The sequence below is a fragment of the Manacus vitellinus genome, unplaced genomic scaffold (assembly GCF_001715985.3).
Source record: "Manacus vitellinus isolate BGI_N305 unplaced genomic scaffold, ASM171598v3 scaffold_13_pilon, whole genome shotgun sequence".
Lineage (NCBI taxonomy): Eukaryota > Metazoa > Chordata > Aves > Passeriformes > Pipridae > Manacus > Manacus vitellinus.
Window position 1 is genome coordinate 2,580,053 of NW_021938999.1, and position 16,006 is coordinate 2,596,058.

General features: G+C 39.0%; 1 protein-coding gene across 1 annotated transcript in view; it reads right to left on the reverse strand.

Moving 5' to 3' along the window:
* Positions 1-983: 983 nt before the first annotated feature.
* POT1 (protection of telomeres 1) overlaps positions 984-16,006 on the reverse strand; it is an 80,935-nt gene continuing 65,912 nt past the window's right edge. Inside the window, exons 24-25 of the mRNA XM_018067979.2 lie at positions 6,472-6,512; positions 984-1,278 (exon numbers count right to left, since the gene is read on the reverse strand). Coding sequence (XP_017923468.1) covers positions 1,219-1,278; positions 6,472-6,512 — 101 coding nt within the window. The 3' untranslated portion in view covers positions 984-1,218. The remainder of the gene's footprint in view (positions 1,279-6,471; positions 6,513-16,006) is intronic.

The following is a 16,006-nucleotide window of genomic DNA, read 5'->3' on the forward strand; positions in this document are numbered from 1 at the left end:
GGGATGGAGTATATGAGGTACTTTGACAGCTGCACTCCAAAATGGGGAGCTGCCATCCTGGCAGACCTGAAACCCTGGGAGTGATGGAGGTCTGCTGAGCTCCTGGTGTTCTTCTGAAAGTGCATTCAAACGTTCAGGTATTTGTTTATAGCTTGAACTCAGTCCAGTACCCTTTTACTCTAAACAGGCATTTCCCAGAGCCAGAAAAATACACATGCAAAAAAGAAAAGGATTTGGCTGATCAGACATTTGATCTGATGCTTGTTTGTTGTTGATTTTAGGTTTCATTACCTCCAGGGTTTTTTTCCTGGTTTTGTTCAGGCATATAACCATGAGTGAAACCAGAGTCAAGTTGTTAAAATTGAGAAAAAAGGATAGTGTTTTGCAATGATATTTAGTTATTAATCAATCCTGTGGAACCCCAAACCTGACATATGCAGTGATTATTTATCCTATTGCTGTTATTGCTTCAACTGACAGGAGGGAACAAATAGACCCTCATCCCAATATCAAACGAAAAGGATCCAGGCATATGTATTAGATGGCTTTGAAGCTCCCAAAGCTCTTTTCTGAGACAATAAAGACTACAATACAAAAATGAAATGCACAGGAGTTTGTTAAAGTATCTTTATCATGAAACTGAGTGAATTACAGCAATACTTGCAGAAAAATACTCTACCAAGAATGGTACATAAATATCACATTTAAAATGCAAATATTGATCCTGCATCTGTCTTTAAGAATATAACACTTTTTTTCTTTTTCTCAGTAGTGGCCTTAAAATGTAAGGCTATATGAAAATTATTTGTATATAAGTAATAAATAGTATTAGGTGGTGAACGACATTAGGTTCCAATGCAGAAGTAAGGGCTTGCTATTTCTGTAGCCTGAAGAACCTCTCTGTGTAAAAATGAGCACAATTTTCATGTTTTTCTTCAACAACGTGTTCAATATAGATGCAAACTGAGCTTTAAAGAGGATTTATACTGATGTTTGTCGCTGGTTTTGCAGGTGGAGAATTTGCACAGAAATAAAAAGTCCATTAGCATCTGTAAGTACAATTGCCCAAGAGAGAAAAAGGGCAGAGACGAGGACAATGCTATTCAAAATTATGACAATCACTGTAGAACTTGTTCTTTCTGCATGTTCCATGACAACCATCAGTCTGTATGAAAGTGAATCTGTTCTTTATTACAATTCTTTTTCTCCAGTTAGTGTTCAAGTTGGCTGGCTGAGATAAACTAGTGGGTTCTGGCACTCACATGTTGCCTTTGGAAACTAAAGAGAAAATAAAAGGAGATTAATTTTAAAAAAATGTAAAATTGTTTTAACATTACAGGGCAAAAATGAGAACAGAGGAAGTTACATTTCAGCCCTGCTAGTTTCAACAGTGTCTCCCTAATTTGAAATTGCAGTGGTTCTATAAACTTGAGTCACGTTTGATTTTTTGCTTGACCTTTTGTACAAAGAAGCAGGTGTGAGGGAATAGTCAGTTCCCCATGTTCATGTTATACTAATGAACACAATCTTGGGAAGGGAAGGGTGGGGGTTTGCTACAAACACCAAGAAGTTATTTTCCATTCCTCTGCCTCCCACTCAGAAGGTGTTCAGGGCTTTTCAGAAAGCGTTTAGCTGATACAATCTATCCTATTGTGATTTTCAATTTACAGTGCAAGCGATTGACTGATGTTGCTTGTTAATGTAGTGAATATGTTTCTGTATAGGTTTCTTCTGTGTGGTTTAAACTGTGTTGAAATCACATCAATTTGTGGTGTTAACTGTTATGCAGCATAAATAGGACCTGCATGGAAATTTGAATTGGGAACTAAATGAACAGATGCAGAGATAATTCCAGCTGTCACTATTAATATTTCCTTTTTTTTTTTTAAATGCATACTTCTCTGATTTTAAATACTAGTTTAAATACTATTTAAATGCTATCCATACGACATATGGATAAAAGAGGAAACCAGTTTTACTCAGATTTTGCTCGCCCAGGTACTACAGAGCTGAACAAACTGATGTACCCACAGAGCACAACCAGTGGTGCCCACCTTCTGACTTTCACAGAAGGCACTTGGTGTCTACCCTGTAAGAAACACCTGTCATTTGCCCAAAGAGCTGCATGCTACTGATACTACAGATAAAGACATTATCAATTCACAAACAGCTGCTCCTTCAGCACTTTGTGACTTTCCAGCTCATTGTTTAAGGGCCCTTAGTGCAGCTTCCCTGTGGGGCCACATCAGCTAAGAGGGCACAAAGCTGGGATGGAAATCTTTTGCCAGATGCCAACAAATAGCCAAGATTTGGTTGAAGAATTATACGTGGGTTTACACATTATATTTTGTTTATATAGGCAGAAAAAGAGTTTGGCATTAATGTCACCAAATGTGTGCGGACACATTTACCTATAAACAGACCTGAATGCTCAGCTAAATATTCCTTTGTCCCTAGATGAGGTGAGGACATGGTGGCAAAGCAAGTGGCTGGAACATGATGTTAGGCTGAAGGTCTTCAGGGGAGACCATTTCTCCTGTTCTTATCATCTCATTTGTCTGTTTTTATCATGGAGATAGGACAAAACAATGTATGTTTCACAGACACCACTAACCTATCCAGCATAGCTGCACTTGCTGCATATTTTTCCTTAGCACACTGAATTTACGGATCCGCATCCTAAAATATGTAGGGAATAGCTCCCTCCCCTGCAAAAGATGAGGTATTGCTGCAAGCCATAGAGGACCAATCCTGTTCTTTAAGTGTCAAAGGGGTAATCAGCCTGTTTAATTGGATTGCAGTGGTAAATTGCACTTGCTGATGCATTTATACAGTATTTACTATGTTTAGAGCATGTAATTTGTGAATCATACTCAGACATCTAGGTTGTAAATTCATTTGCAAATATAATTAGACTCTTTAAGAAACACAATAGAAACAGCTCATTGAGGAAATATTTCCCAAGAAATAAACAAACAAACTTCTTATACCCTCCTATGATTGGAGGTCTTATACAGTCTTTCAACAAAAAGAAGATAAAAGAAGCATCTGTTTCATAATCATCACTTAGCGTAATAGTGTCAGAATGCAAATGCTACAAGAATTGCAGATGCTGGGTCAGTTCTCAAATGCTTTGAGAACAGTGTAAGATTAGCATATATAGAGAGCAATCTTTTCATTAAAAAATAGCCCAAAGCCCTTACAACCCCACTTTCCTGCAGGATCAGGGCTTTAGGGTTCATTCCCATGAATTGTAATACGTCACATGTTTACAAGAAAATACATGAAGTAGTTTAACTGATTATCAATCCTCTGTGAGAGGTCTGTCCTAAGAAGTAAATTAGTGGGTTTACAAAAGATGAAAAGTGGTTCAGATAATATTTTCTGCTTACATTTTCTTAACTGCTATTTAGGAATATCCATACTGATTGAGACCCCTGGGTACAACAGCAATACAAATAATAAATATAATGTGAACATTGCTTAAAGTTGCCCTCTTCCCCTAGTCCTAAGATTAGAAGTATGAAATTACAAGAAAAATTAGAATGGATTTTTTTTAAAAAATATCTATAGTAATGAACTTTTATGTAGTTATCCAGTAAATTTATAAAGGTATTTTAGTGCTCAGCCAAAGATGCTGAGGCAGATTCAGACCAGTAGGTGAGAGGAAATATTTCCAGAGGTCTGCCAGTCAGAATATGGCATTCTAGTTCTATCTGTCCCTTAGACCACAAAATATTTCTACATCTTTTTGGGGTCCATCTAATCTTGGACTGCTGATGATGTTAACAGACAGAGTATTAAAAATCCATTTCTCCTCCTGCATGCATTAATTACACTGCAAATAGCCCACAGCTAAATTGAAGTCCTCAGCAGGTGGTCTGTGGTGGCCAAGAAAGAATTTATAAGGTAATAGCCAACCATTTACCTAAAACTATTCTAGTTCAATTGTATTCCTTATCCAAGCTTAATCTCTCATATCAGAAGCCTTCCTGGAATTACAAAAATAAATGAGAAGACTATAATCTTGAACATACTCTGTTAATATCTAGGGAAGTTTTGGTGTTAGCTTCAAATAACACCTGAGTGAAATCCTAAACGGCCAGAAGCCTGTTATAAATGAGGAGGTCCAGCTGTGTGGCATGAAAGCCTGCTCATCCCAGAATCAAAATGGTCCCCTTCTAGGGCAGAGTGAGCAGGAATGAGACACTTGGATTTTAAAACTGAACAAAGAAGTTTATATGTTGACCTTAGGTAGAAACTAATACATTACAGTATATTGTCATCTTATGTATTTTGCAGGCCTAGAGTCACAGAACAAGCTATTAACCTTGCTCTATAGCATCTACCGAAGAGTCCATTGTTTTTTCTTCCACTAATGTGTTTCTTTTGGTTCTGAGAGTATGATTTTCTTTACCTTGAGAAATCCTCACTCTTTCAACTGGTAAAACATACACATTTATGGAGAAGTTGTCAGAAGAAAATTGACTATTGGAAGAAAAATAAGTGATAAAATAACAGGTCCACTAAACCTCTCTCTCATTCCAGCCTCAGCAGGATGGGGAGGGAGAAAATAATACAGATAAAAACCTTGTGGATCAAGATAAAAGCAATTTACTAAAGCGAAAGTGAAGGCTGCACATGTGCAAGCAAAGGAAAAATCAAAAGAAAAATCAAAAGATTTTATTCTCTATTTCCCATCAGCAGGCAATGTCCAGCCTCTTCCTGGGAAGCAAGGTTTCAGCACTCATAGTGGTTGCTCTGGAAGGCAAATACTGAAGTAATGAATACTCTCCCTTTCTCCTCCTCTCTCTCAGCTTTTATATCTGAGCAGATGTCATATGGTAAGAAATATCCCTTTGGTCAGTTTGGGTCAGTTGTTCTGATTATGTCCCCTCTCAAGACTTTGCCCACCTCCAACCTACTGTTGGATCAGAGGAGTGTTGGAGAGAGAACACTGGTGTTGTGCCAGCACTGCTCAGCAGTAGCCAGAACACTGGGGTGTTATCAACACCTTTCTAGCTCCCAATACAAAGCACAGCACTATGTGGGATGCTGGAGGGGAAATTACCTCTGTCTCAGCCAGACCCAATACACAGGATACATGTACATTCTCATTTCCATGAGAACTGGCTACTAGGCAGGGTGCAGGATGCAAAGCACTTAAGGTCTCCACCTGCCACTGCTGACATCTAACATTTGCTTTGCTTTCCAAGGAAGTACAGTCATTACCAAATTATTCCTGGAATATGAGTAGTTAACCTGGCAGAATGAGTAACATGAGGTTCTCAATGTACTTTCCTTTATATCTTTTTCCTTTTTTCATTCATGAAATATTTTAAAACCTGCAGTTACTTTTTGGTGTTGTTGGTACTGTTTTGTTGGGTTGCACATCATACTCTGGAGTCTAATTTGTCAGTCACAATAAAGGGCATAACCTAACTGAGATTGATAATGCTGCTACAATTTCTTTCAAATGACACACTGGCCCACAGCTGAGGACAGTGCACAAATATATAAACACACACATCGCTTCCAGGGCTGATCTTTCAAAGATATCCCTTTAGCAAAGACAAAATAGTGAGGGTAGTTATTGATACAAGAAGCCAAACACGTTATAATACAAAGCAAGGCTTTTAAAATGAGATCGAATAGATGGATGGCCATTTAGTTTATTGACTGTAGAATAAATACATTATAATGCTGTAAAAAAAAAAGGCAGTAAAATCTCATTAATAATATTATCTTATTTTGCATTATAAACCCAGTGGTAAACTATAATGAAATATGCTGACTGACGAGGTGCAACTGAGGTCACTTTCTTCAGCTTGCAGAAGGCTGAGGGGTGCCTCCTTGCAGTCTACAACTTCCTCAAGGGGGCAGTGGAGAGGGAGCTGCTAATCTCTCTCTGGGAACCAGCAATAGGACATGAGGAAATGGAATGAGGAAGTTTAGACTGGATATTAGGAAAGTGTCTCTCATCTGACAAAAGCTGAGGAAGAGTATAAGAAACAGCGCTGATGAATAATGTCCTTTGAAGTGGCTTAGTGTTTTAGGCATATGCCGTGCCAGAGAGTTCATATTTCTAATTAGTCAGGAATAGCCTTGAAGTAGGAACTGCTAAGCAATTAACTGTAGGTGTAGATCCCATCAGGAATTAAGCACAGGAAAGCTTTGGGTGAAATCCTGCTCACACGCCTATTGACTTCAGCAGCATCAGCAGAGCATTGACTGCATCATTTACCAGTTCACCAGCCATTTTGTCCTCGATCTGTTTGTTTTTCTCATCCTTAATGCATCCAGTGTGACTATCACCTCCCATTTCATGCTAGAAAGGCTGTGTGACCAGCAGCTTTTTCAATTCACAAGAGCAAAATATTGAGAGATTCAACTGATGGCCTAAAATCACGGCCAAATTGATTTTGTGTCTCCTGCAGTGAGGTGGTGGGGTTGCAGTAGAGTAACACAAACCTTGTCAGCAAGGCAGTCTTCATTGCTTCTGGCCTTTGGACCTGAAAAAAATTAAAACAAAAGCAATAGGATGAACTTCACAATGACATTACCTCTCATGCATTGCCTAAGAAATAATTCCCTGTGGCACTGCATAGAGTAAGGACCCAGTGCTGGGTATAAAAGGACGGGTGGGTTTTGCCATGACTGCATTCAACTAAAAGTTGTTGTCTTCTAGATGCTTTGTTGATGGCAGCATCCAGAAAATCTCTAAATGTTGAAAGGAAAAGTGAAATGTGTTATGGATTTTTCACAGCCTTTACAATAGGAAGACTTATGTGCAACATTAAGCTTAAATTGATTTTCAGTGTTTGATCAGTGGCCTGGGCAGTGGATTTAATTAGTGTCTGTAGTTTTTTTAAATAGCAGAATTGAAGGTCTGGGTTGCAATATTTCCCATCTTGGTGTGGAATTATGTTTTGTTAAGAAAACTCTTCTTGTGGTTCTGTGACATGAACTTACTGGGGAAATTTAAAATAAAACAAAACTGGCTTTTGTTATTTTAGCTGGGATTGTTTTTCCTGAGTGCTCAGCTGAGAAACAAGCAATGAAAACAGAAGTTGAGCTACAGAAAAATCAGGCTGTTGTAAAGCACATCTCATGGGAACCATAAATCTATGGAGGGCTCAAATTTGTCATGATACTTTGTTAATACATTTGATGTTTTGAGGTCTTTTCCGCCAGCTTTGTGCAAAGCAGGCAGAAAACTGGCCTGAGTAGTACCTGTGGATCATCAGAAAATGAAAATCCATTATAGTCTAAATCACAACTCCTTTCTCCGTCCACTGAAAAGAAGGTATTTTGGGACAGAAAAAGTGCTAAGACAGGTTGTGGGAGGGCTGTGGGTCTCTACTTTTATGTTCACCCAAGAAAACAGTCCCAAAGGAGCTGGCACATGTTAAATAGACCAGTTGAATCAGAGAAGAAAGACATCTGCCTCACCCTGTGTTGCAATCCCTATCTACTAATTACATTTAGAAAAAAAATTGTGTGGTTATTTACACGCTCATTTCCTTTCAGAGTGAGAAAACACGATAGCTTTGTAACTAAATATGTTTGACAAACTTCTCACCTAATTTTTCAGCTTCTGAGTACTCCCAGTTCCCATCGAGGTCATGCAAAGCACAGGAGTGATAGCACCTTGCAAATACACATAGGAAAGACTATTCAGGGGTTGCAATTTCAACAGAAGCAGCGACAGAGCTTTAGCAAAGGGATAACACCGGGGATATCACACATTTTCCTTATCTAGTGGTTACATTCTGACTGAGTCATATTTAGGGTGTGGGGTTTTTTTCTTTCCACAAACCATTATGGAATTATAATAGTAGAAAAGTGTAATTTTAGTCCCTATGCTTTGAGTGATGTTCCTCTAATTTGCAATCTCTTAATTAAGGTCTGACATGGCTCAGCTATTCTTTACACTTATAGTAGTTGGCCATCTGGGCTTCGCTAATAAATAAGGACTTTAATGGCTGAACTACTTAATAAACCTTCAGTGAGAGAAGAGGAAAATTAAGGAAATTCTTTCATTATGAAAATATGCTGTGCCATCTAATTGTTCAAAAGCAGATGTCACTCAAATTCAATTAAGCTGTTTAATGACCTGCATGCTTATTAGTATCTTGATGGAAGGTTTGACATAGTTAAAGTAAATACAAATGGCTGGTAAGATTTTATTTTCTCATGTTTCTGCTTTTTGCTAATTTACCCTTCAATCTGTGTTTTCTTCTTATGATATATTATAAATTGCACTGTCTGATCTGAAATCGGGGTTTATGAAAATTGTTAACAAACATATTTTTCTTATTTTCACTTACAAATGTGCAGTTTTTGTCTCACAAAGAATGTGTCAAATTATTCAAATGTGAGGCAGTCATGAATGTTGTTGGTTAGATAGACAGCAAAGCTCCCCAAGCAAGATCTTTGCTAGTGACAGATTGGGAGAGATATTAAGGCTGCTTTTTCTCTGTAAACAATGTTTTAGAATATGCCAAGTTTTACAGCATGTTAATGAAATCTATATATAAGTTCCTCCTGGTCCATTAAGAAAAAGACATGCAATATTCACTGATTATTAAAATGTTACTCAACACTTCAGATTTTATAACGCATTTCCCTCTTCCTTGTTTCCCTCCTCCTCATGACATTTTTAATTAGGTAGTTATTGCTTAGTACTTATTACTTACAAAATCAAGAACAGACTATCTTTGTTACAAACTTAAATCCATGTTGCAGACTTCATGGCCACACATGCATTATGAGCTGGCTTACACAGGCAAGTATTAGGAAGTAGGTATGTTTATTTCCCTATCCATGTACTAATAGCACTATTGGAAAAAAGTTACCTACACCATTTCTGTCACTTATCCTCACTCCTTCTTAGTTCTGATAACCCAATTTTTCATGTGACTCTTTCCACAGCTGCATTTGTGGAATAATGTAGACTAAGTGGTCACTTTCTAATATTTCTTTTTAAGGAAATTTTGTTTTGGGCCAGGAAACTTAAAATTTGTTTGGAGAGCTGCTGTGCATCCAGAGGAGATGATAAACTTTTGGAGAGGGGATAGGAGAACACAGCGGGGTACAAATGTAAATCTGGAAGCAGATTTGCTGTCAAGACAATAGCAGCTCGTATGGAGAGAAAGCTGATTCCTTCTAACTAGTAAGTTACTATACTTTAAAAATTTAAAATTCTCAGTTAAGCTCTTTTTATCATGTTTTGATGGCGAAATTCTCAAAATTCAGAGAGGATTTGCAGAACAGGACAGTAAGGAACAGCTGCCAGCTTTTAATGACTTCTGGAAGCAAAACATAATCCAACAAGTTCTGTGTGAATAAACTCAAGACTTACTAAAGATGAAACCTCTTTCTCTGCATGTTGTCAGTACAGCCCCGTGTAGGTAAAGAAAAAAAAAATCACATTTTCTATCAACAGTGAAGGAAAGTGCACAGATCTTTAAGTGCCACAGAGAAGATTCAGTATGAAGAAGCTAGAAGTCAGAGGATAAGGTCTAGGCTCAATAAAGAACTGCAGCCCCTCAAGAGTAGCCCTGTACAAACACCTGCATTCCCAGAACCTCAACTCAAAATGACTGATGGGGGGGTGCAGCACTTGCAGACACCTGATGAGAACTAGATTGTCTGTGACCTCCTGCTCTCCTACTGTAGGACCAAGAGGGCCCTATACTGTTCTCTGCGCTATTTCTGGTTTTTATGTAATAATTGTTCAATGTAGACACATGTATAGTAGTAAACTCCTTATTGATCTCAGCTGTAAAATATTTGTGTTCCTGTCTGCAGGTCAACACCTGAATACAAATGTTTTCTCTGAAATTCAGTGTCAGGATGTTGAGGAAGTCTCTATCACAGCTCTGCTTTTGGCCTACAAGAGAGTCCCTTTTTCAATTGACCAAATTTTCTCATTATGCTGGTGATGATTTTCAGAAGGTTGTTTGTGCAGTGTATGTATCCTAAGACACTGTAGAAATTAACTCAATAATTTCAGTGCTGAATCTCTTGTGAACATCTGTAATGTTCAGGAGAAAAACTTCAGCTGGTTATGATGTCATGAATGACATTAGTAAAATGTTTGCTGTAGGTTAAAACAGTCTTTGGTTTTGCAAAGCAATTGTAAAAATGGAATCTTGAAGGTGTGTGTTCACTGGGGGAGGACTTAAAGAGCACAGATGACTTTGCAGGTAGCTGCCAAAGCCACTATAGGACATGGAGTTACAGAGCAATAGCAAGGACAATGCAAGCAGACTATTTTCCTGCCTGTTATCCTCAAAAATTTACATTATTTTCCCCTCCAACAAAATTAGACAGATGATGGTGGATAGATAGATAGATAGACAGATAGACAGATAGACAGATAGATAGAAAGAAAATAAAGATAAGAAAATATCTAAACTTTGTAGCTGGGAAAAATAAAAAAGAATATAAAGCAGCAGAGGAATTGCTCCCTCAATCTACAGAGAGACAACCTGAAATTACAGTCCTAAGACATGTGAGCTGCACTCATCTTTGCTATGACAAGTTAATGAGAGCAATTTATGGTCATCCTCTTAATGACTTTAATGTTGATCAAATCACATTAAAAGAACAAATCACGTTGCAAAGATTTGTACAGTCCACTATGCATGGCAAATCTTTCCAGCAGAAAAAGGAGGCAAAACTGAGCTTTTTCAAGGAGCTCTGGAGAACCAGCCATTAGCACTGTTTCTGTAATGGCCTCTCGCTGGACACCATTTTATAGGTGTCTTTGCTTAAGACCCAAGACAGTAATTCTGCCAAAACAGGTGGTTTCTCCGTGCATCTAAATAGATTGTTTCTGCATCTTTTCCCACCTTTTCTCTCTCCCTGCAAAGATTAGTTTTGAGCTAAATCAGGGAGATGATAAGCCAGATCATGCAACCCGTCAAGCATGAGGGAGGGCTTGGGAACTTATGACCAGAGAAAAATGCAGGGCTCATCTCTTTGGTGGTATCATGGACTTGCTGGGGCTTAGGTGATTTATGAAGTTGCATCTTCAGAAAGAACTGTATCTATGCAAAGCCTGCTGGTGCTCAGGGCTTTCCATGGAGATATTAAGAGGGCAGCAGTTATTTTCAGGATCTGGTGGTGATATTTCAGGATACCACCAGTGGTGTCCAAGAGCAAAGCAGCAAGCTGGATGAAATTTGGAGGACCTACCATCCAGTGTTACTAACTAAGCACGGTCAGCGTGGTATCCTTGAACCCATGGTGTCCTTCCCAGACCAGGAAGTGATTCTTACACTTCAAAAAAAATGAGTTTTCAGAGTAGGGCAGAATTTGAGAATACAGTCAGGTAAACGGGATACAGAGGCAGCTCCACAGAACTTGGTATCATGCCAGGGCTGTCAGTTCCTCTTGCATTCAGGTGCACCAATTCCATCCTTGTTCTTTGTTACAGATAAAGTAATTACTCAAGGGATGAATAAGGTTCATTTAGTTTAAGAAAGTGACATATTTCCAAAGATTATACATTGAAGATAGTGATCACTCAACAGCATTCAAGGAAGGGCTATGTCAATCTCAACTCCAAGTGTTAGAATAAAAAGGTGTTTAACTTGGTTTGAAAATGAAAACCAGCAACGGATACCTTGGGCAAACTTTCAAAAATTGATTCCTGTCTCACTTGGACATGCAAAAAGAATGGTTGTGAAGTTGTAAAGATCCAGTTCTCAGCTTATTTTCATACTCACAGAACATTATGCACAATATCAAGTTTCTTGTGTATAACCTGGGAGGATAGGAGATTTTTCAATTTATTTTACAAGCACTAAATGACAACCTTTAATCAGTGTTTCCTGTTACAGTTTTAACACAGAAATAAGATCTATTTCATACTTTGTGCATGACACTCTGTTGCTTTGAATTAATTTCCTCAATAAGAGGAATAATTCACCACTGTCATAGCTCTGAATGAAAGTGTCTAACAAAGTCGTAGAGCAAAACCCTTGCTTCAAGAGACAACCTGAACAGCTCTCAGAAAATTTCTTTAGAAAGCCTAGTTACTTTCTCAGCTGGGAGATGAGCAGTATTTGAAACCTTGACTTGTAGCAAAGCTAAAAAAGGAAACTAAATGTCTTATACTGGTGAACTGTGAATGGAATTACACCCCTTCTGGTAAAATGGACACAATAACCTGGCCAATAGGTGCTATGCATGTTTGATAATTATATTTAATCCTGACATCTTTTCTTTCACATGCCCCTCATTCATCTGTCTCATTTATGGGTTGCATCTTTTCATAAGCACACACAGTATACAGCAAAGATTGTCTCCATATACCTGTCTGTGAGGGACATAGCACATGTGATTCCCAACTCTGGCTGTGTTTCCAGGCTTAACTGGCTTAAAAATTATGTGTATTAGTCAGATGTTTTCTGTCCACAGAGATCAAATAGTAAATACTTCAGATGCACATCTAACAAGATAATATGATTGCTCAGGCTGAGGTCTTACTCTTTTAAGTAAATTACAATAAAATATCATTGCTATTGTGATTGTCTAAATGCATTTTTTTCTGACTAATCATTGTTCCCTTTCAGCTTGTTGTGTTAGAATTTATTTTTTCATTCCTGATCTGTGTTTGAATTTCACTTGATGATCTCAGCTAAGTTTGAAGTATGACCACAGTGAATTAAGTTGCTTTATTGCTATGCTGATCAAAAAAAAAAAAAAAGGCAAGTTAAAATCTTATTTCTCAAGTATTATATCTAGCACAGTTTTCATTCAGGAATGTCATTGTTTACTTCAGATATTAGCAATTACTTCAGATACTGCAGAGTAGTTTAATCTGACTACTTGTTTCATCCATCTGTCATGAATGAATATCTAAATTTACTGGTACATCTTGAATTTTCTTCACTTTCATAATGCTCTTTGTAACTCAAGTGGCTACAAAAGGTAATGGCTGAATAAATAGACTGACGTGTCTAGATGATAGCCAGTTCCTCAAGAAAGAGTGCATAGGTTTGGACTTTGGATTTTGCATAAGTGGACACATGGCTAGCCAAATGAAAGAGCCTATTGCAAAACTTATACCAAAAATTAAATATCATAATTTTCTTGGACAGCACTGCAGGACTCACAGAAGACTTATTGTGCTGGTACCTATGCTTGTTTATTCTCTTCTCTAGAGCTAATTTTCAGTCATCATCCGCAATTTATATATCTTTAAAGTGGGTTTCCCTTTAAAAAGCATCTTGTTGTAGCCAGAACAATAAGGGTAAAAATGAAAAGCTTAAACATCCTCCAGATATATGCCAAAGAGATTCCCTTTACAAACTAGAGGAAGAGTAAAACACTCATGCTAGAGGGTTTATCATGAAGATCTTATTTACAAGGAAAGCACTTATTGTACAATATCTGCAGATAATAACAAAATTCAGATTAAGAGAAATCTGTGAAGAATTTCTCAATTCCTTCTTTTACACATTTATAAATAAAAAAAACATTTTCTTTCAGTGAGTAGATACACCTTTGGGGCTGCAGTACTTCCAGTACTATTAAAAGAAGAGATGTGATACTAATTTGCTCAATTTTTTGAAGCCCTTTCCATGCACTCGCATGTCTCTTAGTACTAGATGAAATAATGTATAACAGTGCCATTGCCTGAAGCACAGTTGGGTAAAAGCGGCAATATATTGTCTAATTTCTAAGGGGTTGATTTAACCTTAAAAATATGGCTGTGGTTCTGCACTGTACAAAACAGATGGGTTGTTTGCACAATTAGGCCTTAAGTGTTAAGTTTTTCTCTTGATTAAAATGCCCAAGCTCTCTATTGCCAAGTATCAGTTAAGTTGTGTGTGTCTCGTACAGGGAGGGGTACACCCCTCAGTGTTAAATAATGTGTCTGTCAGACAGCTGGGGACTGAAGGGTAGGACACTGCATATTTCTGTCCCACATTATTCTTACTCTTAATTTGGAAAAATTGAACCATTTATGGATCATAACCAAATTTATCTGTGTTTACCAAAACCTCACATCTTGTCAAGAGCCTGGCTGTGCTCCACCAGTGAACATGCTAGAATTTTTGGATTAACAACTTTCCAAATTATTTATTATGCTGTCAGTTTTCATGCTGTTCTCTTTAACTAAAATCAGGACACCTCAGCCACTAATGGCCACATGTCAGTGTCTTAGTGCAAGTGCCTGCTCCTGTGCCTACAAAGTCAGAAGCTGTACTGGGCACAGGGGTCCAGGCACTAGCCATGGGGACTGCAGGGCCACCTCTGTGAGGAGAGGCTGCCCCTGGTTGGAATCAGCCAGTTCCAGCTGGCTCCAGCTGATTCACTGCAAGGGCACATCTGAGCCCATTGGTCAGAGTGGTGGTGCCTCTGGGAAAACATATTTAAGAAAGGGTAAATGCTGCACATCAGTGAGGGGTGAGGAAAAATGTGTGAGAAAGAACCCTGTGACACCAAGCTCAGTGAAGAAGTAGGGGGAGGAGGTGCACCAGGTGCCAGAGCAGGGATTCCCCTGTTGCCTGTGGAGGACACCACAGTGGTGCAGTTCTCCATGCTAAAGCCCATGGTGGACCCATGGGGTGCAGGTGGATATTTCCTGAAGGAACTGCAGCCTGTGGAGAGCCCATACTGGAGCAGGCTCCTGACAGGAACTGACAGGAAGAATCCACACTGATTAGCTCAGTTGGTTAGAGTATGGTGCTAATGCCAAGGTCATGGGTTCACCTGTAAAGGCCTTCACCTAAGAGTTGGATTTGATGATCCTTGTGGGTTCATTCCAACTCAAAACACTCCGTAGTTGGAGCAGATTTATCCCAAAGGACTGCAGCCAAAGTGGAGCATGGGGAAAGTATGGGGAGGAAGGAGTGCCAGAGAGGAGCTGTTCTGGACTGACTACAGCTCTCATTCCCCACCCCTGGCCCTTTGTGCTGCTCAGGAGGTTGAGGAGCCAGGAAAGGAGGAGTGAAGTTAAGTATGGGAAGAAGAAAATGTAAAGGTGTTTTATGCTTTTATCTTTGTTTTTCACCATCCAACTCAATTTTTATTGACAATAAATTGATTTTTTTGAAGTCAAGTCTGATTTGTCCATGCCAATTGACCTCCCTGTCTTTATCTTAACCCCTGAGCATTTCTATCTTTTTTATTCTGCTGTGCTGCTGAGGAGAGGCAGTGAGAGAGCAGCTGAGTGGGCCTCTTGCAGCCAGCCAAGGTCATCCCACCACAGACAGGTGGGGAAATGGGATCTCCCCTCCTGTTCCACTGTGACATCAGCACAGCTGTGAAGGTGGGGAAATTCATACAGATTTGGGTAGTCTGTAAGAAAAGTGAATAAACCTCTTCCTAATTTGGTTAGAAGAAAAGCCTCATGTCACAGAATCACAGAATATGCTGAGTTGGAAGGGACCCACAAGGATCATCAAGTCCAACTCTTAGCCCTGCACAGGACCATCCCCAAGAATCACATCATGTGCCCAAGAGTATTGTCCAAACACTTGAACTCTGTCAGGCTTGGTCCTGTGACCACTTCTCTGGGGAGCCTGTTCTACTGACAAGCCACCTTCTAGGTGAAGAACCTGTTCCTGATATCCAACCTAAACCTCCCTTGATACAACTTTGGGCCATTCCCTTGGGTCCTGTCACTGGTCACAGAGATCAGTATCTACCCCTCCTCTTCCCCTCATGAGGAAGTTGTAACTGCAATGAGGTCTCCCCTCAGTCTCCTCTTCTCCAGGCTGAACAGACCAAGGGACCTCACCCACTCATACGGTTTCCCCTCAAGGCCCCTTCACCATCTTTTTTGCCCTCCTTTGGACGCTTTCCAATAGCTTAATCTCTTTCTTATATTGTGGTGATCAAAACTGCACACAATATTCAAGGTGAGGTTACATCAGTGCAGAGTAGAGTGGGACATGTCTTCCAGGTAGGGGGGCTAGGCTATCAGGAAATGTGCTCTGATAAAATCTGTCTGAATAAAAAATTTCTCTCTCATTTTCACATG